The 22159-nt window shown below is 45.3% G+C and overlaps 1 protein-coding gene across 1 annotated transcript; it reads right to left on the bottom strand.

Moving 5' to 3' along the window:
- Positions 1-17182: 17182 nt before the first annotated feature.
- Positions 17183-21527, bottom strand: LOC123188607 (BTB/POZ and MATH domain-containing protein 5). Its single transcript, XM_044600767.1, has 4 exons — positions 20968-21527; positions 18706-19081; positions 18347-18620; positions 17183-17603 (listed from the first exon to the last, which is right to left on the bottom strand). The coding sequence occupies exons 1-4, from the start codon at positions 21411-21413 to the stop codon at positions 17419-17421; spliced, it is 1281 nt and encodes a 426-aa protein (XP_044456702.1). The 5' UTR covers positions 21414-21527; the 3' UTR covers positions 17183-17418.
- Positions 21528-22159: the final 632 nt, after the last annotated feature.

A 22159-nucleotide genomic window follows, 5' to 3' on the forward strand; every position in this document is an offset into this window, starting at 1 on the left:
TAATCGCATTGAAGGCATATGTCGCAAGTTAGGCAATCTTCACAACATCCCATGTAATATAGATAATAAAAGGGAAGATAACATAGTTGGCTTACACTCGCCACGTCAATCAAGTACATAAATAACATTACATCATTCAAACACTCATGGCCCGACTACGGCGCCAAAATAAAAGATAACCCAACATGCGACACGGTCCCGATCACCCCCAACTGGGCACCACTACTGATCATCAGGAAAGGAAACATAGAATCATTGAGAGTCCTCGTCGAACTCCCACTTGAGCTCGAGCGCGTCACCTGGAGCGGAAACATCAGGCCCTGCATCTGGTTTAATAGTAATCTATGAGCCACAGGGACTCAGCAATCTCGCACCCTCGCGATCAAGACTATTTAAGCTGAATAGGTATGGCAAGGTAAATATGTGGAGCTGCAGCAAGCGACTAGCATATATGGTGGCTAACCTGTTCGCAAAAGAGAGCGAGAAGAGGAGGCAAAGCGCAAACGCATAACTAGAGGGCAAATCCTGCGGCAAACATTACTCCAACACCGTGTCCACTTCCCGGACTCCGCCGAGAAGAGGCCATCACGGTAACACACTCAGTTGATTCATTTTAATTAAGTTAAGGTTCAATTTATCTACAACCGGACATTAACAAATTCCCATCTGCCCATAACCGCGGGCACGGCTTTCGAAAGTTCAAATCCCTGTAGGGGAGTCCCAACTTAGCCCATGACAAGCTCTCATGGTCAACGAAGGAATAGACCTCCTCCCGAGACGTTCCGATCAGACTCGGTACCTCGGTTCTTCAAGACACTTCGAGAGGTTAAAACTAATCCAGCAACACCGCCCGAATGTGCCGACAAATCCTGATAGGAGCTGCACATATCTCGTTCTCAGGGCACAATCGGATAAGCAATCCGTACAACTAAAACCAGCCCTCGAGTTTCCCCGAGGTGGTGCTGCAAGGGGCTCTAGGGTGGACCAACACTCAGAGGAGCGCTGGCCCGGGGGGGTTAAATAAGATGACCCTCGGGCTCCGGAAACCCAAGGAAAAAAAGGCTAGGTGGCAAATGGTAAAACCAAGGTTGGGCATTGCTGGAAAAGCTTTAATCAAGGCGAACTATCAAGGGGTTCCCATTATAACCCAACCGCGTGAGGAACGCAAAATCCGGGAACATAACACCGATATAACGGAAACTAGGGCGGCAAAAGTGGGACAAAACACTAGGCGAGAGGCCGAGCCTTCCACCCTTTACCAACTATATAGATGCATTAAGATAACGTGGCAATATAATGATATCCCAACAAGTAAATAAATGTTCCAATAAGGAAGGGTCTCCAATCTTCACCTGCAACTAGCAACGCTATAAGAGGGGCTGAGCAAAGCGGTAACATAGCCAATCAACGGTATGCTAGGACAAGGTGGGTTAGAGGTTTGACATGGCAATTTGGGAGGCTTGAAAGCAAGTGGTAGGCATCATAGCATTGGCGTAGAAAAAGAGCGAGCATCTAGCGAAGCAAAGATAGTAGTGATTTCGAGGGTATGATCATCTTGCCTGCAAAGTTGTCAGAGTTGACTGGATCCTCGAAAGCAAACTCAACGGGCTCCTCGTTAGCGAACTCGTCTCCCAGCTCTACCCAAACAAGACAAACAAACAACAAGGACACAATCAACCACGTGCAAGGATCAAGCAATATGATGCAAGGATGGTATGCTATGTGGGATGCGATGTGGGATGCATATGCAAGATTTGACAAGGGATGCATGAACCTGGCCTCAACTTGGAAATCCAAGTGTTCCACTAGAAAGATGAGATGAAATCGCTTGAAAACGATATAAAGAACGCCGGAATGGGAGTTACGGTTTGGAAATGGCAAGCAATTCAAATATGACCACGTTCTGCGATTTACAGCAAGTAGTCATCTAAATGCAATGAGATGAACATGCTACAGCACCCAAACATGACAACAAAATACATTTCAGGGATGCATTCAAGATGCTTAACAAAAGTCTAGCACTGAGCCACGGCTAAATCATCCATTAACAGGTTCAAACAAGCATGGAAAAAATGCATATGGCAAACAGATTTCAGACTCAGTAAAATTAACACTTGTCTGGAATTTCAGATCAGGTAGCACACTTCGGAGCAACAAAACTGCATACTACAGGACCTGTACATGGCAAAGTAAAGCATGGCATGGAGCTACTCAAAGAGCTTAACAAAAGTCCCTTAGTGACCTTGAGCCAAAAGGGATCAGAAAATACAATTGCAAGCATGTGAACATGGCAAAAACATAATCAGTTCTCAGACTTGGTGAAAACTGGAGCATGCTGAAAACAGATATCAAGTAGGCATGTTTACGAGCTCGATACACTCACTACGGAGCAAGTCATGATAATCTAAGCATACACCCATCAAGAATACACAAAATTCAAGCTAGACATGGCGAGAACAATAGCATAGCATGCACGGATCAACTACAACATCCTCGGCAAAATCGCTAACAAGTAGACCATCTGCCCAGATTCACGAAGTAGCAAAAGTAGAGCTCGATTGACTTAAGCTAGGGTGCTGCATAATTGCAAACAAAGACATGGATGGATAGAGCACTCCAAGATTAACAAAACATCCTTACTGATCATCCTCAAAAGAGGCACGGATCACTAGGAAACAACATGAACATATGGCAATATGAGATAAACAGCCCAAGGACTTGGTGGAATTGCTAAGTCCCTGAAATCAGAATTACCAAGTGCCTCACTTGGCAAGCTTGTTCTAGTCACCACACACATCAAAAAAATACATGGGTTGCACCTCTGGAAAGATGGAAAAACCCTTAACAAAACATATGTAGAGCTCATGGGCATATCATGCACACATTAATCATGGCAAAAATGACAAATCTCTAAATGGAGCAGCAGATCTAGCAATTATCTCAAGTAGCCCTCTTCTAACAGCATTTCGGGCATCAAGATGAACTCAAATGAAAATGATGCAATGAGATGAAACGATGTACTCTCTGAGATGAACATTTTGATATACTATATGCCCAAAACGGAGCTACGGATGCGGAGTTATAGCACGATGAAATATGCAAAATGATTAGGGTTTCGGGCAAAAGTCAACCCTGAGATCTGGATCTAGAGTTTGTCCAGTTCCAGATCAGATCGGTCCGCGAACCGAGGAGATCGCCAGAGCTGTTCATGGGGGCGCCGGAGTTGGTGTCGCCGGATCTGGCCGGAGCTGGACTTGGCGCCGGCGAGGAGAGGACGGACGGCGTCGGAGTGGGGCGGCGCTGGGCGGCGAGTGGCGGGGCGGCGGCTTGCGGCGCCGGACTTGGCTCCGGTCGGCGGAGGCTCGCGGCGGAGCGGGAGGCCGGCGCGGCGTCGGTGCGGTCGGGCGACCGCGGGTGGTGGCGCTCGTGCGGTGGCGGCGGTGGGACGGGCTCGCGGGGGCCCGCGATGGGCCTGGCGGGCCGTGCGGCTGGGAGGCGCAGAGAGGACAAGTGGCGGCGCGTGATTGGGCGGCGGTGACGGCGCGGACGCGTCCGGCGCCGGGCGGACGTGTCCGGCGCGCGGAGGAAGGGGAGACTAGGGTTAGGGGGGATTTGATCCCAGATTTGGACGGGGAAGGCCTATTTATACATAGAAGGAGCTAGGAGGCTCCAAATGGAGTGCGGTTTTCGGCCACGCGATCGTGATCGAACGCTCTAGATGATGGAGAGGGTTTTGGTGGGTTTTGGGCCAACTTGGAGGGGTGTTGGGCTGCAACACACACGAGGCCTTATCGGTCCCTCGGTTAACCGTTGGAGTATCAAACGAAGTCCAAATGGTACGAAACTTGACAGGCGGTCTACCGGTAGTAAACCAAGGCCGCTTGGCAAGTCTCGGTCCAATACGGAAATGTCTAATCCCCACACACGAAAGAAAGGTAGAAATGGCCACCGGAGGAGAACGAAGCGCCGGAATGCAAAACGGACAACGGGGAAAATGCTCAAATGCATGAGATGAACACGTATGCAAATGCAATGCACATGATGACATGATATGAGATGCATGAAAACGACAACAACACACGGAGACAAAAACCCAAACCCGAGAAAAATAAAATAACTTAACGCCGGAAACGGCAAGAGTTGGAGTACAAATTGGGAAAGTCATATCCGGGGTGTTACACCTTGGGGGCGGTCACCGAACCCGTACACTTTGGCAACCCTTGGGGGCGGTCACTGAAACCCGTCAAATTGCTTGGGGCGATCTCCACAACCTAGTTGGAGACCCCGACGCTTGCCCGGAGCTTTACACCACAATGATTGAGCTCTGAACACCAAAAACCGTCTAGGGCGCCCAAGCACCCAAGAGGAACAAGCTCAAGGGTACCAAGCACCCAAGAGTAATGAGCTTCTCAACTTGTAACTTCCACGTATCACCGTGGAGAACTCAAACCGATGCACCAAATGCAATGGCAAGGGCACATGGAGTGCCCAAGTCCTTCTCTCTCAAATCCCACTGAAGCAACTAATGCTAGGGAGGAAAATGAGAGGAAGAACAAGAAAGAGAACACAAAGAACTACAAGATCTAGATCCAAGGGGTTCCCCTCACATGGAGGAGAAAGTGATTGGTGGAAATGTGGATCTAGATCTCCTCTCTCTTTTCCCTCAAAAACTAGCAAGAAATCATGGAGGGATTGAGAGTTAGCAAGCTTGAAGAAGGTCAACAATGGGGAAGAACACGAGCTCAAAGGATAAGGTTCATTGCGGAAGAAGACCCCCTTTTATATGAGGGGGAAAATCCAACTGTTATGTGCTCAACCCGCACATGAGCGGTACTACCGCTCCATGAGCGGTACTACCGCTCAAGAAGAAGAAACATGGAAAAGGAGCAACAAAACATGAACCTTGGGGCAGTAGTACCGCAGGAGACAGCGGTGCTACCGCTGGGTTAAGCGGTACTACCGCTCCCTTCGATGGTACTGCCGCGCAGAACGAAGGGGAAAGGGAAAGAGGGAACCGGGCGGTACTACCGCGGAGGAAGGGCGGTACTGCCGCACTACTGCCGTAGCGAGGTACCGCACAATCCGACACAGAAAAAGACCCCTCGAATCGACGCGGTAGGGACCTGGTAAGCCAGCGGTAGTACTGCTGCGGAGTCACCGCCGGTACTACCGCTGCGGAGCGGTACTACCGCTTGAGACCCCTCAGCGGTACTACCGCTGGGTACCACGGTACTACCGCTGGGACCCTGACAAAAACCACACTAAAGAAAACAAGAACTGCCATAACTTCTGCATATGAGCTCCAAATTGAGCAAACTCAAGCTTGTTGGAAACAGGATGACGAGAAGCATCAAAACAGCGACTGGTTATAGTAAGAAGAGGCAGGGGAGGTATGCCTAACAAAAAGAGGAGTGAAACCTCCAACCGAGAAGAACCGGCAAAACCTCCAACATCGAAAACATCATAGAAGATGCAACATCATAGAAGATGCAAGTGAACTCTGTTTTCGATGAACTCAAGCTTGTCAACAAGATGACTATAAGCTCTAAGACTCACAAAGAGAACCAAACAAGAACCAATAAAGATGATGCAAGGAAGCAATGGTTTGAGCTCTCAACGAACGATATGATCAAGCTACTCATTGAGAGCCCCCCTTGATAGTATGGCAATCGATCCTATAACCCGGTCTCCCAACTACCAGCATGAGACCGGTAAAATAGAAAACCTATCAAGGGCAAACCTTTGCCTTGCACATGGTCCACTTGAGCTAGATGATGACGATCTTGACTCCCTCAAGTTGGACCACCTTTCTTGATTGGGTTGACTCGATGAAGACTAGTTGATTGCTCCCCCATACTCCACTATGGGTGAGCCACTCTTCCGCACATCTTCACAAGTCCATTGTCACCACAAAGGATGGCAAGCTTCAAGCATTTGATCTCTTCGTGATGCTCCACTTGAACTTGCACACCGCAACCTTTCTTGATTGTGTTGACTTGATGAAGACTAGTTGATTGCTCCCCCATACTCCACTATGGGTGAACCACTCTTCCGCACATCTTCACAAGTCCATTGTCACCACAAAGGACAGCAAGCTTCAAGCATTTGATCTCTTCATGATGCTCCACTTGAACTTGCACACCGCAACCTAACCCCACAAAGAACCCTCACGAAGACCATGGGTTAGTACACAAAACGTAATTGACAATGCTTACCATACCATGGGATCACTTGATCCCTCTCGGTACATCTTCTATGCTTTGTGGGTTGGTCAACTTGATTCACTCTTTGACTTAGTCTTGATCAACCTCTCACAAGACCAATCTTTAGGTAATTCCTTGAATAGCACCTTGGTCGACACAAACTCTCCTTGAAACCAACACATGTACTCCAAGAAAAGCCTATGGACAAAAACCTTCAAATATAACTCAAGGCAACCATTAGTCCATAGAGATTGTCATCAATTACCAAAACCAAACATGGGGGCACCGCATGTTCTTTCATTACTTGACCATGACGAACCTACAAACTATGAGGAAGCGATGATGAGCCCAGATTCCACAAAATGGCTTGAGACCATGAAATCTGAGATGGGATCCATGTATGAGAACAAAGTGTGGACTTTGGTTGACTTGCCCGATGATCGGCAGGCCATAGAGAATAAATGGATCTTCAAGAAGAAGACTGACGCTGACGGTAATGTTACTGTACAAAGCTCGACTTGTTGCAAAAGGTTTTCGACAAGTTCAAGGAGTTGACTACGATGAGACCTTCTCACCTGTAGTGATGCTTAAGTTCGTCCAAATCATGTTAGCAATTGCCGCATTTTATGATTATGAAATTTGGCAAATGGATGTCAAAATTGTATTCCTTAGTGGATATCTTAAAGAAGAGTTGTATATGATGCAACCAGAAGGTTTTGTCGATCCAAAAGGTGCTAACAAAGTGTGCAATCTCCAGCGATCCATTTATGGACTGGTGCAAGCCTCTCGGAGTTGGAATATACGCTTTGATAGTGTGATCAAAGCATATGGTTTTATACAGACTTTTGGAGAAGTCTGTATTTACAAGAAAGTGAGTGGGAGATCTGTAGCATTTCTGATATTATATGTGGATGACATATTGCTGATTGGAAATGATACTGAATTTCTGAATAGCATAAAAGGATACTTGAATAAGAATTTTTCAATGAAAGACCTCGGTGAAGCTGCTTATATATTGGGCATCAAGATCTATAGAGATAGATCAAGACGCTTAATTGGACTTTCACAAAGCACATACCTTGATAAAGTTTTGAAGAAGTTCAAAATGGATCAAGCAAAGAAAGGGTTCTTGCCTATGTTACAAGGTGTGAAGTTGAGTCAGACTCAATGCCCGACCACTGCAGAAGACAGAGAGAAAATGAAAGTCATTCCCAATGCTTCAGCCATAGGTTCTATCATGTATGCAATGTTGTGTACCAGACCTGATGTGTGCCTTGCTATTAGTTTAGCAGGGAGGTACCAAAGTAATCCAGGAGTGGATCACTGGACAGCGGTCAAGAACATCCTGAAATACCTGAAAAGTACTAAGGATATGTTTCTCATTTATGGAGGTGACAAAGAGCTCGTCGTAAACGGTTACGTCGATGCAAGGTTTGACACTGATCCGGATGACTCTAAGTCACAAACTGGATACGTATTTTTATTAAATGGTGGAGTTGTCAGTTGGTGCAGTTCCAAGCAGAGCGCCGTGGCGGGATCTAAGTGTGAAGCGGAGTACATAGCTGCTTCGGAAGCAGCAAATGAAGGAGTCTGGATGAAGGAGTTCATATCCGATCTAGGTGTCATACCTAGTGCATCGGGTCCAATGAAAATCTTTTGTGACAATACTGGTGCAATTGCCTTGGCAAAGGAATCCAGATTTTACAAGAGAACCAAGCACATCAAGAGATGCTTCAATTCCATCCACGATCAAGTCAAAAAGGAAGACATAGAGATTTGCAAGATACATACGGATCATAATGTTGCAGACTCGTTGACTAAGAGCCTCTCATGAGCAAAACATGATCAGCACCAAGACTCCATGGGTGTTAGAATCATTACAGTGTAATCTAGATTATTGACTCTAGTGCAAGTGGGAGACTGAAGGAAATATGCCCTAGAGGCAATAATAATGTTTTTATTTATATTTCCTTATATCATGATAAATGTTTATTATTCATGCTAGAATTGTATTAACCGGAAACTTATTACATGTGTGAATACATAGACAAACAGAGTGTCACTAGTATGCCTCTACTTGACTAGCTCATTAATCAAAGATGGTTAAGTTTCCTTGCCATGGACAAAGAGTTGTCATTTGATGAGAGGGATCATATCATTAGAGTACGATGTGATTGACTTGACCCATCCATTAGATTAGCACTTTGATCGTTTAGTTTATTGCTATTGCTTTCTCCATAACTTATACATGTTCCTATGACTATGAGATTATGCAACTCCTGAATACCGGAGGAACACTTAGTGTGATATCAAACGTCACAACGTAACTGGGTGACTATAAAGATGCTCTACAGGTGTCTCCAATGGTGTTTGTTGAGTTGGCATAGATTGAGATTAGGATTTGTCACTCCGTGTATTGGAGAGGTATCTTTGGGCCCTCTCGGTAATACACATCACTATAAGCCTTGCAAGAAATGTGACTAATGGCTTAGTTACGGGATGTTGCATTACGGAATGAGTAAAGAGACTTTCTGGTGACGAGATTGAACTAGGTATTGAGATACCGACGATCGAATCTCGGGCAAGTAACATACCGATGACAAAGGGAACAATGTATGTTGTTATGCGGTTTGACCGATAAAGATCTTCATAGAATATGTAGGAACCAATATGAGCATCCAGGTTGCACTATTGGTTATTGACCGAAGATGAGTCTCGGTCATGTCTACATAGTTCTCGAACCAGTAGGGTCCGCACGCTTAACGTTCGGTGATGATCAGTATTATGAGTTTATGTGTTTTGATGTACCAAAGGTAGTTCGGAGTCCTGAATATGATCACGGACATGACGAGGAGTCTCGGAATGGTCGATACATAAAGATCAATATATTGGAAGGCTATGTTTGGACATCGGAATGGTTCCGGATGAGTTCAGGCATTTACCGGAGTACCGGGGGGTTACCGGAACCCCCCAGGGAGCATATGGGCCTTAATGGGCCTTAGTGAGAGAGAAGAGAAGGCATCCTAGGAAGGGCCCCCCCCCATCCCAATCCAAATTGGGTGGGGGCAGCCCCCCTTTCCTTTCTCCTTCTTCCTCTTCCTTCTTTTCCTAGTTGGACTAGGAAAGGGGGAAGTCCTACTCCTACTAGGAGGAGGACTCCTCCCCCTTGGCGCGCCTAGAGAGGTCGGCCGGCCTCCCCTCTCCCTCCTTTATATAGGTGGGGAGGGGGCACCCTAGAACACACAAGTTGATCTCTTAGCTGTGTGCGGTGCCCCCCTCCATAGATTTCCACCTCGGTCATATCATTGTAGTGCTTAGGCGAAGCCCTGCGTCGGTAACTTCATCATCACCGTCATCATGCCGTCGTGGTGACGAAGCTCTCCCCCGACACTCAGCTGGATCTAGAGTTTGTGGGACGTCACCGAGCTGAACGTGTGCAGATCGCGGAGGTGTCCTACCTTTGGTACTAGGATCGGTCAGATCGTGAAGACGTACGACTACATCAACCGCGTTGTCATAATGCTTCCGCTTACGGTCTACGAGGGTACATGGACAACACTCTCCCCTCTCGTTGCTATGCATCACCTAGATGGATCTTGCGTGTGCGTAGGAATTTTTTTGAAATTACTGTGTTCCCCAAGAGAAAGTTGTGGCTTATACCTCTCATCAGTTGAAGCCAAACGAAAGGAACTAACCCACTCACGATCTTGAGTTGGCGGCAGTTATACATGCATTAATAACATGGAGACATCTCTTGTTAGGAAGGAAATTGGACATTTTCACAAATCAGAAGAGCCTCAAGTATATATTTACTCAACCCAACCTCAACCTCAGGCAAACTCGTTGGGTCGAAATGATTCAAGAGTACAATCCAAGTATTGAATATACTCCAGGCAAGGCCAATGTGATTGCAGATGCTTTGAGCAGAAAGGCTTATTGCAACAGCTTAATTCTCAAGCCATTCCAACCAGATCTTTGTGAAGCTTTCCACAAGCTCAACCTCCAAGTTGTTCCTCAAGGTTTTCTTGCCAACCTTCAAGTCACTCCTACTTTGGAAGACCAAATTCATGAGGCACAACTCCTTGATACCATGGTGAAGAGAGTGAAACATGGTATCGCCAAGAGCCAACCCAAATACAAGTGTTATCGCATTGATGACAAAGACACTTTATTCTTTGAGGACCGGATTGTGGGTCCTAAAGGTGATCTAAGGAAGGTCATAATGAACGAAGCGCACAATTCTCTTATGTCCATTCATCCAGGCAGTTCGAAGATGTACCATGACCTCAAGCAGTCGTATTGGTGGACTCGAATGAAATGAGAGATTGCTCAATTCATGAATGAATGTGATGTCTGCTGAACGGTGAAAGCAGAACACCAACGACCAGCGGGTCTCCTCCAACCTCTTGCTATTCCAGAATGGAAGTTTGACCATATTGAAATGGACTTCGTTACTGGATTTCCCAAGTCCGAGTGTGGGAATGATGCTATCTTCGTTGTCATTGACAAGCTTACAAAAGTGGCTCATTTCCTTCCAATCGAAGAATCTATCACAGCAACTCAGTTGGCATAGCTATACACCTCTAGAATTGTCTTGTTGCACGGTATTCCTTAGTTGATATCTTCAGATCACGGAAGAATTTTCATTTCCAAGTTCTGGGACTCCTTCCAGAAGGCCATGGGTAACAACATTCACTTCAGCACAACTTTCCATTCTCAAACAAGTGTGAAAGTCGAGCGATTCAATCAAATTCTTGAAGACATGCTCGGGGCTTGTGTCATCTCTTTCGGTATGAAGTGGGAAGATTGTCTTCCATATGCCGAGTTCACCTACAACAACAGTTTCCAAGCAAGTTCGGGCAAGGCCCCATTCAAAATTCTATATGGCAGAAAGTGTCATACCCCTCTCAATTGGTCTGAGACTGGTGAACGCCAACTTCTTGGCAACGACTTGATCGTAGAAGTTGAAGAAATGTGTAAAGTCATCCATGAAAATCTCAAAGTCGCGCAATCACGCCAGAAGAGTTACTATGATAGCAAGCACCGTGACTTGGCTTTCAAGATCGGACACCATGTCTACCTCCGCATCTCTCCAATGAAAGGCACTCGTCGCTCCGGTATCAAAGGGAAGCTTTCCCCTAGATATGTAGATCCTTTCAAGATCATTGGCAAAAGAGGCGACCTTGCCTATCAACTTGAGCTTCCGTCCAACTTCGCAAATGTGCACGATGTGTTTCACATGTCACAGCTTCACAAGTGCTTCAAGACCCCCGAGCGCACTATCAACTTCAAAGAGATTGATCTCCAAGCAGATTTGTCTTATCATGAGCATCATGTTGCCATTCTTGAAGAAACCGAGCGCAAGATTCGCAACAAGTCAATCAAATTCCTGAAAGTGAAGTGGTCACACCATTCCGACCGAGAAGCCACCTAGGAACGCGAGGACTGCCTCCGTTCTGAATATTGGGAGTTCTTTCAGTCCTAAATCTCGGGACGAGATCCTCTTGTAGTGGTGGAGTGTTGTAGCACCCCGGATGTAACTTTCCATATTTGTAACTCTGACTCTTGCCATTTCTGGCTATGTGATATGATATTCCCTTTGTGGTTGGGTTTTTGTCTTCGTTTTGCATTTTGTTCATGTCATGCATTTCATATCATGTCATCATGTGCATTTCATTTGCATTCGTGTTCATCTCATGCATCCGGTCATTTTCCCCGTTGTCCGTTTTGCAATCCGACACTCCCGCATGCACCCGTTGCACCCCTCAAATCTCGTTTCGTGAGCGGGAGAAAAACTTTCTCGGAATGGGTCGATATTTGTCAAGTGACCTTGGTACATCACCGATAGGCCTCCTGCCAAATTTCGTTCCATTTGGAGGTTGTTTGATGCCCCAACGGTTAACCGGGTAACCGTAAAAGCCCCTCTCTTGTTGCAGCCCAACACCCCTCCAAAACAGCCCACTAGCCCATCTAAACCCCCTCCATGCTCTCCGTCGTTGGATCATGATCGTGTGGGCGAAAACCGCACCTCATTTGGACACTCCTAGCTCCCTCTACCTATAAATATGTGCCTCTCTCCCAAAATTTCGCAGTTGAAACCCTAAAAATCCTCCCCCGCCGCCACCGGACACGTCCGATCTTCGCCGGACGAAATCACCGCCACGCCCGCGCCAATCGGAGGGCGCCATGTGGCAGGCCGCCGTCGCCCGCCGCATCGGCCCGCTCAGCCCGCAGTTGGCCCCCGCTGGCCCATCACTCCACCGCGCCACCCGGTCCCGCCGCCGCCTCCCGTGCCCGTCTCCGCCGCGACCGCCACCGACCACCACCATGCGCCGCCACCTCCATGCCACGCTCCGCCGCTGCCGCCCCGAGTCTTCCCCGGCGCCGCCCCGCGTCGTCGTCCCCGCCCCGTCGGGCTCCTCTCCGGTGACCACCGCACTCCGGCGACGCCTCCTCATCTCCGACGGCCGCCTCCTCCTACTCTGGCGAACGACTCTAGCCGCCTCGGGATGCGTGCCCCAAAACCCTAGATCCAATCCGTGAGGGGTATATTTTCTAAGTTCCAGATCTATAACATTGTGATGCTCTCTTTGACATGCCATATCTCCATGACCTTAGCTCCGTTTCATGACTATGATATATCAAAATGTTCGTCTCGTGATACTCTTCATGTTAGTGGCATTTGCATGCATGTTACTGTCCATATTGATGCCATTATCCTTGTTGAAAAAGTGCTATATGATGTTAACTGTTGTCTGTTAACAGAACTTGATGATTTGTCATTTTCGTTGCATTTTATGTGTGCATCCTATGAGCATTATGTCTACATGTTTTACGCGATCCATCATGCCATATTTACAGAGGTGCAAGTATTGTATTTTTGTGATCTATGTGGTGACTAGCACTAGCATGCAAAGTAGGCTTCATAATGTTGCTGTTTTCAGACACTTAGTAGTTTTGCTAAGTCCTTTTCCTGTCACATTTTGATGCCATGTAAACTTGTTGCTACCATGAGATCCATGCACATTTTGAGGTATTTCAGGAAGCATGTTTTGTATATGTGGTATTTCTCTATCCATTCATGCCTCTAGTTGCAATTATGGAGTACTCTAGCATGTCATTGTCTTGCTCTACTTTTGCTAAATATTGTTCCTGGCAGAGTGTTAACATGATATTCAATATTGCCATGTGTGTTGCTAGTGATGCATGTATCATATGAACTTGCTCTTGGCATGTTTAGCTTCTTGAATAAGTATAATTCATGTTGGTTACCTTTCCATGCCATGTAGTGCCTTGTGGTGAGTGATTTGAGCTCGCAAAGTTGCTATCATGAATCTGTTTATGCCATGCTCTGTTTTTCTTCTAAGTCTGAAACTGATAACATAAATTGCCATGTTTGCATGGGTGCCACATCATTTTCCATGCCTCTTTGGTTAAAGTTCAGTAAGGTGTATTTATTCTATGTGTTTAGTACTAGCATGTAATGCCTTTGTTTGCCATGTTATATTCTTGTAGCATGTTGTTTTCTTGTTCTAAACATTGCTTCCTGATGTTGTTTTGTCATGTTTAGTATTTTCTCCAAGTTTGTGAAGCTGATATCATTTGCATTTTTGCCATGCTATTTTGAGCTTGTTCTAGGGAGAACTAGAAGGAGCTTAGTGTTCATGTTTTGATAAGCTTCATATGTACTTTATGTTCATATGCTTTGTTGCTATGTTGGAGTGTTGTAGCATAGTTTCTTGTTGCATTCTAAGTGCTATGATGTTGTTAATCGCATATTTGCATCATTCTTGTATTGCTTGTCTTTTGCGAACCGTGCATCCATTTCCAGTGATCCTTATATTGATTTCGACCGAAATCACCTCATCTTTCCAGCGACATACTTGTTCTGACAAGTTGATGCCTTGTTCATCCTTTCCCTTCCGGCGTACGCATATGCATTGCACATCATACCTTTGCATTCCATGTCATGTCTTGCATCATGTTGCTTGTGCATTGCACCGTGATTGATTGTTGTTCTGTTGCTTGTGTTCTTGCTTTTGGTAGAGCCGGGAGATGAGTACGTGAATGACGAACCTGTTGAGTACGCTAACGAGGATCGAGCTTTCAACTACTCAGAGAACTTTGCAGGCAAGATGACCATACCCTCGATATCACTTCTATCTTTGCTTGCTACTTGTTCGTTCTATCGCTATGTCGCGCTACCTACCACTTGTTATATCATGCCTCCCATATTACCATGTCAAGCCTCTAACCCACCTTCCTAGCAAACCGTTGTTTGGCTATGTTACCGCTTTTGCTCAGCCCCTCTTATAGCGTTGTTTTTTTTGACAGAAAGACTGTAAGGGAACCCCCTACAGTATAAATGGTGCAAAAAACCCAAATTGCAAGTACCATGCCTTAAACCTGGGTGGGTGGGAAGGCATAAGTCTCTTCCCACCACTAGGCTATGCCTGAGTCTGTCCCTCTTATAGCGTTGTTAGTTGCAGGTGAAGTTGAAGTTTGTTCCATGTTGGAACATGGTTATGTTGGGATATCACAATATCTCTTATTTTAATTAATGCATCTATATACTTGGTAAAGGATGGAAGGCTCGGCCTTTTGTCTGGTGTTTTGTTCCACTCTTGCCGCCTTAGTTTCCGTCATACCGGTGTTATGCTCCTTGATTTTGCATTCCTCGCGCGGTTGGGGTTATGGGACCCCCTTGACAGTTCGCCTTGAATAAAACTCCTTCAGCAAGGCCCAACCTTGGTTTTGCATTTGCCTAACAACCTATAACTTTCCATTGGGTTCTACAGGCCCGAGGGTCATCTTTATTTTAACCCCCCCCCCCCCTTGAGGTAGTGCACCTCTGAGTGTTGGTCCAAACCGGGCAACCTGCGGGGCCACCTCGGGGAAACTTGAGGGTTGGTTTTACTCGTAGCTTGACCTATCCGATGTGCCCTGAGAACGAGATATGTGCAGCTCCTATCGAGATTTGTAGGCACATTCGGGCGGCTTTGCTGGTCTTATTTTACCATTGTCGAAATGTCTTGTAACCGGGATTCCGAGACTAACCGGGTCTTTTCGGGAGAAGCAATATCCTTCGTTGATCGTGAGAGCTTGTAGTGGGCTAAGTTGGGACACCCCTGCAGGGTATAAACTTTCGAGAGCCGTGCCCGCGGTTATGTGCCAGATGGGAATTTGTTAATATCCGGTTGTAGAGAACTTGACACTTGACTTAACTAAAATGAGTCAACCGCGTGTGTAGCCGTGATGGTCTCTTTTCGGCGGAGTCCGGGAAGTGAACACGTTTTGGGTTATGTTTGAACACAGGTAGTTGCAGGATCACTTCTTGATTACCTCTAACTTCACGACCGTTGCGTAGCTTCTCATATTACTCTTATTTGCGTATGTCAGCCACCATATTTGCTTAGCGCTTGCTGCAGCTCCACCTCATTACCTTACCCTACCCATGAGCTTAAATAGTCTTGATCTCGCGGGCATGAGATTGCTGAGTCCTCGTGACTCACGGATACTTCCCAACAGTTGCAGGTGCCGATGATACCAGTGCAGATGATGCTACCGAACTCAAGTGGGAGTTCGACGAGGACATTGGTCGTTACTATGTGTCGTTTCCTGATGATCAGTAGTGGTGCCCAGTTGGAACGATCGGGGATCTAGCATTTGGGGTTTATCTTCCTTTTCATTTGGATTTGACCGTAGTCGGTCTATGTGTGTATTTTGGTTGATGTATGAATTGTTTATGTATTATGTGACGTGGCGAGTGTAAGCCAACTCTCTTTATCCCTTTCTTGTTTATTGCATGGGATTGTTGAAGATTACCCCTCTTGCGACTAAACCACTATGCGGTTATGCCTCTAAGTCGTGCCTCGACACGTGGAAGATATAGCCGCATCGTGGGTGTTACACCCTTGCGGCCCCGCAGCACGTCAACGCCGTCATTGCATCTGCGACGCCGCTTGCACCAGATCGTCATAGCACACAGCATCGCCGCCGTCACAGGAGCTGCCCATGACCCCCGACTCGCCGCCCCGAGCTCCGCCTTGCAGCATAGGTGAAACCGCTTGCAACGCGCGGCAACCCATCTACAGCTCGACGCCCCCAGCCACCGCGGGTGTCTATCCCTTACAGCAGTAGCAGCGGCGGCAGTAGAGAAAAAGATTCATGGCCATGGCTAGAGTCAGCACGAGAGGAAAAGTGATGGAGAAGAAGAGGCTCGCGTTTTAGGGAAAGGATAAGGAAATGAATGGGTGGTTTGCTTGAGTCAAGGAAAGGGTGGGCGGTAGGCCAGTCCCAAGGGGACGCGTGGCGTATGTAACGAGCGGTTTACGCGAGGACATAATCAGTCGGTTGAAATTGATCGTTTTCCTAATGAAATTGTACTAGGACTAGGAGAGAGATGACGTGTTGGACAAGTGGTTGGATTTGAAGGAAATACTAGGAGATCTTCACACGTACATGTACATGTGGTGGGCTTGCGTGCCTGATTCTTTTTTTTACCTGATAATACGTGTCTCATTCATATTATAAAGAACAAAATACAAGTCACGTAAAGATTGACATAACAAAACTGAAAAGATATCAAAATATCTCTTTCTGATGGCGTTTTGTATTGTTGCTTTTATATATGCAGTATACTGAGTATTATGAGTGGAGGTTATGTTTTCAACAGGTTAGACAACATGTGTACCCAATATTAAGCGGCATTCTTTGCGTGTCATTGTTAATTATTTTATGTGAAAAAAATTGCACTAAAAGTTACAGTTGACTGTTATTTATTTTATGTGAATTTTCTACATTAAAAGTTGCACTTGACTCAAGATCCATCGTTCTCAACAGGTTGCATGTTGTTTACGTCTACTTTGGCAGGAGGTTTCTGGGATTGTCCATTGGTCGTCGTCGCCCTAATTAGGAGTGTTATTTTATCGGTGGATCTTGGAGGAGTTTTGCATCGTAAAAGATCAGGACAAAACATCGGCGCGTCCAAGGTCATGCCCATATTATTATCAATTAGCACAGCAAGTAGGCAAAGGTTCCAAGATCAAACAATCAAATAGCTATTAACAACATATGAACATGAATTGAAGTGTAAAAAAGAGCGTGATAAGATGGCATGAGTCACACCTAGTTAAACTGTTTTCACAACATACAGCACAAATTGTTGCCCGATCTACACAAGAGCCTCCGAGCCAGGGCAGAGTTCGGGGTGGCCTCAGATTCTTGGCCTCACCCTACGGCCACTAGTGTCGCCACCGTCCGAAAGCTGTCCCCATACACTCTGGCTTTTCCCGCCACTACTGCACGGCTCCTCACACCCAGCAACAGTTCTCAGTATCTCCGACTGAAGTGATGGGCAATTATCCTTGAGGCAATCGAACCCGTCAGTCCGGATCACAGCTGCAGAGACATAAGGGTATCTAGAATGTTATGCAGCTTTATAAACTTATTAACTGCGCCAAGAAAGCAACCATGTATATGAAGCATTAATTTCCAAGCCAGTAACAGATCTAAATTGCTGAAAAAGACTGCTAGTTGATTTAATTGCATTATTCTTGGTTAGCAAACTACATAGTCTAACATCTAGAAAAACTACTCCCTCCAATCCAAAATAAGTCACAGTTTTGAACTAAGGTTAGTTCAAACTTAGTTCAAAACTGTGACACTTATTATGGATCAGAGGGAGTACATTCAAGTGCATCATATTTAACAGCAATTCTACTAATCATGAAACGTGATAGTGCAACTAAGCAGCACAAACATATTTATACCTCAGAAAGCAAAGCAATACAACTACACCAATGAGAATCATCATCTACAGTACAACATCAAGGTACTTATCTTCTACTTGCATGTCAAACAAATGTAACGCCAGAAACTCAAAGCATGCACATGTCATCTCTCACTGAAATTGTTTATAGCTTGTAATCATTCCCCCCACTTTTTGTTCATACTTTAAACGCTCCGTAAGAAAAATCCCCATCAGTGACCACGGACCAGAGCATGGCACTTATATAAATCCACAAAATGATTACTTGAATGCCACTGCCAGGCAAGTTTTTTGACTAAACATGAATTCACGTATGAATGCTACTGTACCATGTGATGAATTTAAGTTAGATTTGATGTAAAAGCTTAAGTACCTGAAAGATTTTCTGCAGCAAATTTTAGGCAAACGGCTTTAAGCTCCATGGCATGGTGACTATCAGCCAATGCAAGAGTACTTGCAACCGAGGCCACAGAAATGCCTTTGCACAAGTAAGATTCACATAGCAATCTTAACCTTCCTAAGTCATACTTGTCTGCTGCGGCCAACAACTTTGCCGCCAAAGTATCAAAAATAGAGCCCATGGAGCTTGATGCATCCAACTCATAATCATCAACGAGGGTATCTCTGTAGATGAAATGAAGCATTGCCTGGACGGAGTATCCACATACAGTAAGTATACTTGCTCCCAGGTTATACTGGAAGACATTGATAACAAACAAAATAGATACACACCTTGAAAACCTTGGGCTCTAGATCATCAAGAACAATCTCCTTCAGATCCTCACTCTCATTAACCTCGTTCTTGTCTCCTTCTGATTCATCGTCAAAAAGTTTGGATCTAAATACAGTAGACCGTGCAGCCAACACCAACTTATGGGCATGAAACCTCTCTCCACTCACATTAAGAATAACATCAACCCCTTCATTACTGTCCAAAAGAGAACCGAAGTGGTAGCCAATATCAGAGTCTGGAACCTGAATGGAGTGTGGTCCGGAGTAATCAATAGTTGAAACCACAACACCCACAGTGCAGTTTATCCTCAAACAATCATCTTTAAGAAAGTCCGATGTCTCAAGAGCAGTTCGCCGAAAGAACCGTTTGTAACCCCTGAAATGAAGAATGAATATCAGAACCCAGACTGACGAGGCTGTTAAAGACTGGGGATCTAGATATTTGGCACACTTTACAAGGGGGTTGATGATTTGCCACAGGATAGTGCAAATTATCAAATGAGGAAGTAAAGTGTGGGTTAAGATCTAATTTCTCATTAAAGACTTGTATTAACGAATTCACACCTATAACTACAAATGTCATGGGTTGGTAGTTACATCACATCCAAGGTTCATATTTCATATCAACAAAAAGGAAAACATAGGACACCAAAGTTTTCAGATACCACTGGCAAGCAGATTTAAAAGAAAAAGAAAAAAAAACAGTTTTTTCCTAATTATAGTTTGAACTTGGGAATGAAAATAACTGAAAAGCTACACTATTGCAGTTGTCAAGATTAAAAAACAAGACCTGAGCCTCCCAACGCCAGTGACATACCACCATGAGAAGTACAGTTCTGTGATATAATTTTAATCATTGTTTATATTATTACCATGGTCCAACATTTGGAACTCCTATGTTTTTTGCCTGAAATGCATATCTACAGGAGCTGGCAGCAAATCAGAAAGAATATGAATGTAAGTATTAATGGGCTTGAGAATCTGAGCTCATCATGCTAGTGGCCTGAAGGCACTGTCAAGCAAGAGCTATTGCTTTGTTTTTATTTCCAGAACATTTCGGTTACCAAACAGAAATCTCTGATTTCGTGGAAATGAGACTGGGGGTAACAGCTCTTTCATTTAAACCAAAGGTTACTTCGTGATGTCCTAAACTGTACGAGCACACTTCAACATACAACTATTCAAATGAAGTGAAACTCAACAAAAAGAATAGGTGAATAAATATCATAACATGTTGTAAGGACACAAGTACTCAAGATTGACTATTAAAGCAGTTCGGTTCCATGGTATAAAGAAGGGTCATTCCAAACACATTGCCTTTCACACAATACAGTCCACCAAGGAATTACACCAGTAACAGTAGATGTTGTCTTAAACACAACCAAATAAACATATTATAAATGGCAACAAATTCACCAACCAAACGATCTGTCAACGTATGTAAACCCAAGAATATCCAGTCAGCAACCTAATCAAGTGACAGTATGCTTTACAATAAAAGCATGTAGAAGTAAAAGCATAAGTTTACTATTAGACTACAGCATTGCAGTGACAAAACTATAGTAATGGGCTGATGGCACTAGCACAAGAAGTTGGATTTACCTCTTCTTATTAGATATAAGATGTTAAGGGATAAACCTTTTATACCAGAGGATGTGTGTGCTACTATTGAGATTAGGCAAAAAGATGAACTAGTTCTGAAGCATCTCAAGTCTCTTCTTTCCAGCCAACTCTGCCTCTTCATTCCCCTCTACCCTACGGGCAGTTCATCAATCGAAGCATTACAGTCAGGCTACCTTTTATAGTGTTTTCCACAATGTGTACTGTCATCATTGTGATCAATAGTTGGGCATAGCACCACAGCAAAGCAACATATTACACCAGAAATTAGGAATGAAAAATCAAAATTGTAAAGCTACTGATGCATACCATACTCAACAGATCAAAACCAGATAATTCAAACAGTAGCATGCCATTGGATTGAGCTAATAGACATTAAGTAGCGGATAATCCTCGTGGCTGTACTAGAACACCAAAAATGGCTGCCTTGCTATCACCTAATAATCCTGCCATCACCTGAAGTTGAATCCCTAGACTAAAGCATGACAACTACCCACAGCATGCAAGCACTAACATCAATCGAATCACAGGCTCAACTGTCCTAGCTAAAGCTCCACGGACGCCAATTCAACGACAGTGTCATAGTTCATACCAGAACAAATTCAACCAAAGCAGGAGGGTTATTCAGAGGCGACTGCTTACCACATGGAGCCTCGGTACTTGAGGGTGTAGGGCCCAGACTCGAGCGAGCGATCGAAATGGGAGTGGACCTTGTGCTTGCCCTTGCCGCTCTGGTCCTGCAGCGTGAGCTCAAAGAGAGCGCGGACGTCAGTGCCCTCGGAAGCGAGCGCGATGAAGACGGAAACATAGGCCGAGTTGTCCTCCGGGTTCTTCCCGTCTGGGTAGAAGTAGATAGCCCACTGGTATCCCCCGACGGTGAAGGTCTCGCTCGCGATGTGCTTCCCGACGCCCATCCCCTTGGCGAGGGAGTAGCCCTGGATCACGAAGCGGTGGGAGCCGTTCACCGTCTCCGTCACGGAGCGCGAGCTGGTAGGGGACGCCGCCATGTCACGCAACGACGGGGCGCCTGTGGCAGCAAGGGGGGCAGGTCCCGGCGGCGGCGAGGCGTCGCCGGCGTCGTCGTCCATGGGAATGCGATTGGCTAGGGTTAGGGTTGGGGCTAAGAGGCCAGGACTGGGGAATTTTCGGCCGATTGGCCGTACGGGTCTTTGTTTTGGTTCTGCTCGTGGGACGACTGTGCCATCCACGGGTGAGACGTGGAGCTAAGAATTCATTCCGGCTCGGTCGTTTTGTGCATTTTTGGTTTATCGAGTTTTTAAATGATAATATATGTCTCATTTATATCATAACAAATAAATTATAAGTCAGTAGTAATAATGTATGTGCAATGCACGTTTATATTAGGTAGGATATTAGTTGCATGTTATATTAGGTAAGATATATCTGTTGCATGTTGGTATTTGGTAAGATATCAATTATTTTTTCGTGAAAATGGTAAGATATTAATTACATGGCAGATTTCAAAGGATAATGTTGAGTCAAAACATGTTTATAACCAATGACAATAATGGATAATTAAAGTGTTAAACGTGTTTGGTGTTCAACATTGGAGCGATTTGAACCGCTAGATAACATGATTTGACGGTCGAGATAGTTTGGATCTGCCCATTTGAGTCTTTTTATATTGGTATAGATAAGATGTAAAGACCGACAGGACAAAACTAAAAAATAGCAAAACATTTTTGAGTTTGACACAAACGCCCGTCACCTGCCTCCGGCCTTAGCACAGCAGCCACCAAAGAATAACGAATCACCTCCTCACCCGAGCTCAACGCGGCTCCCTTTGCTGATATGCTGCTTTGTGGACCTCCAA

This window comes from Triticum aestivum, chromosome 2A, assembly GCF_018294505.1.
Source record: "Triticum aestivum cultivar Chinese Spring chromosome 2A, IWGSC CS RefSeq v2.1, whole genome shotgun sequence".
Taxonomy (NCBI): Eukaryota; Viridiplantae; Streptophyta; class Magnoliopsida; order Poales; family Poaceae; genus Triticum; species Triticum aestivum.

Coding starts and splice junctions, on each gene's coding strand:
- LOC123188607 (XM_044600767.1), bottom strand. CDS start 21,413: ATGGACGACGACGCCGGCGACGCCTCGCCGCCGCCGGGACCTGCCCCC. Junction 19,082..20,967: donor AAGTACCGAGGCTCCATGTG/GTAAGCAGTCGC, acceptor TCTTCATTTCAG/GGGTTACAAACGGTTCTTTC. Junction 18,621..18,705: donor TAGAGCCCAAGGTTTTCAAG/GTGTGTATCTAT, acceptor TACTCCGTCCAG/GCAATGCTTCATTTCATCTA.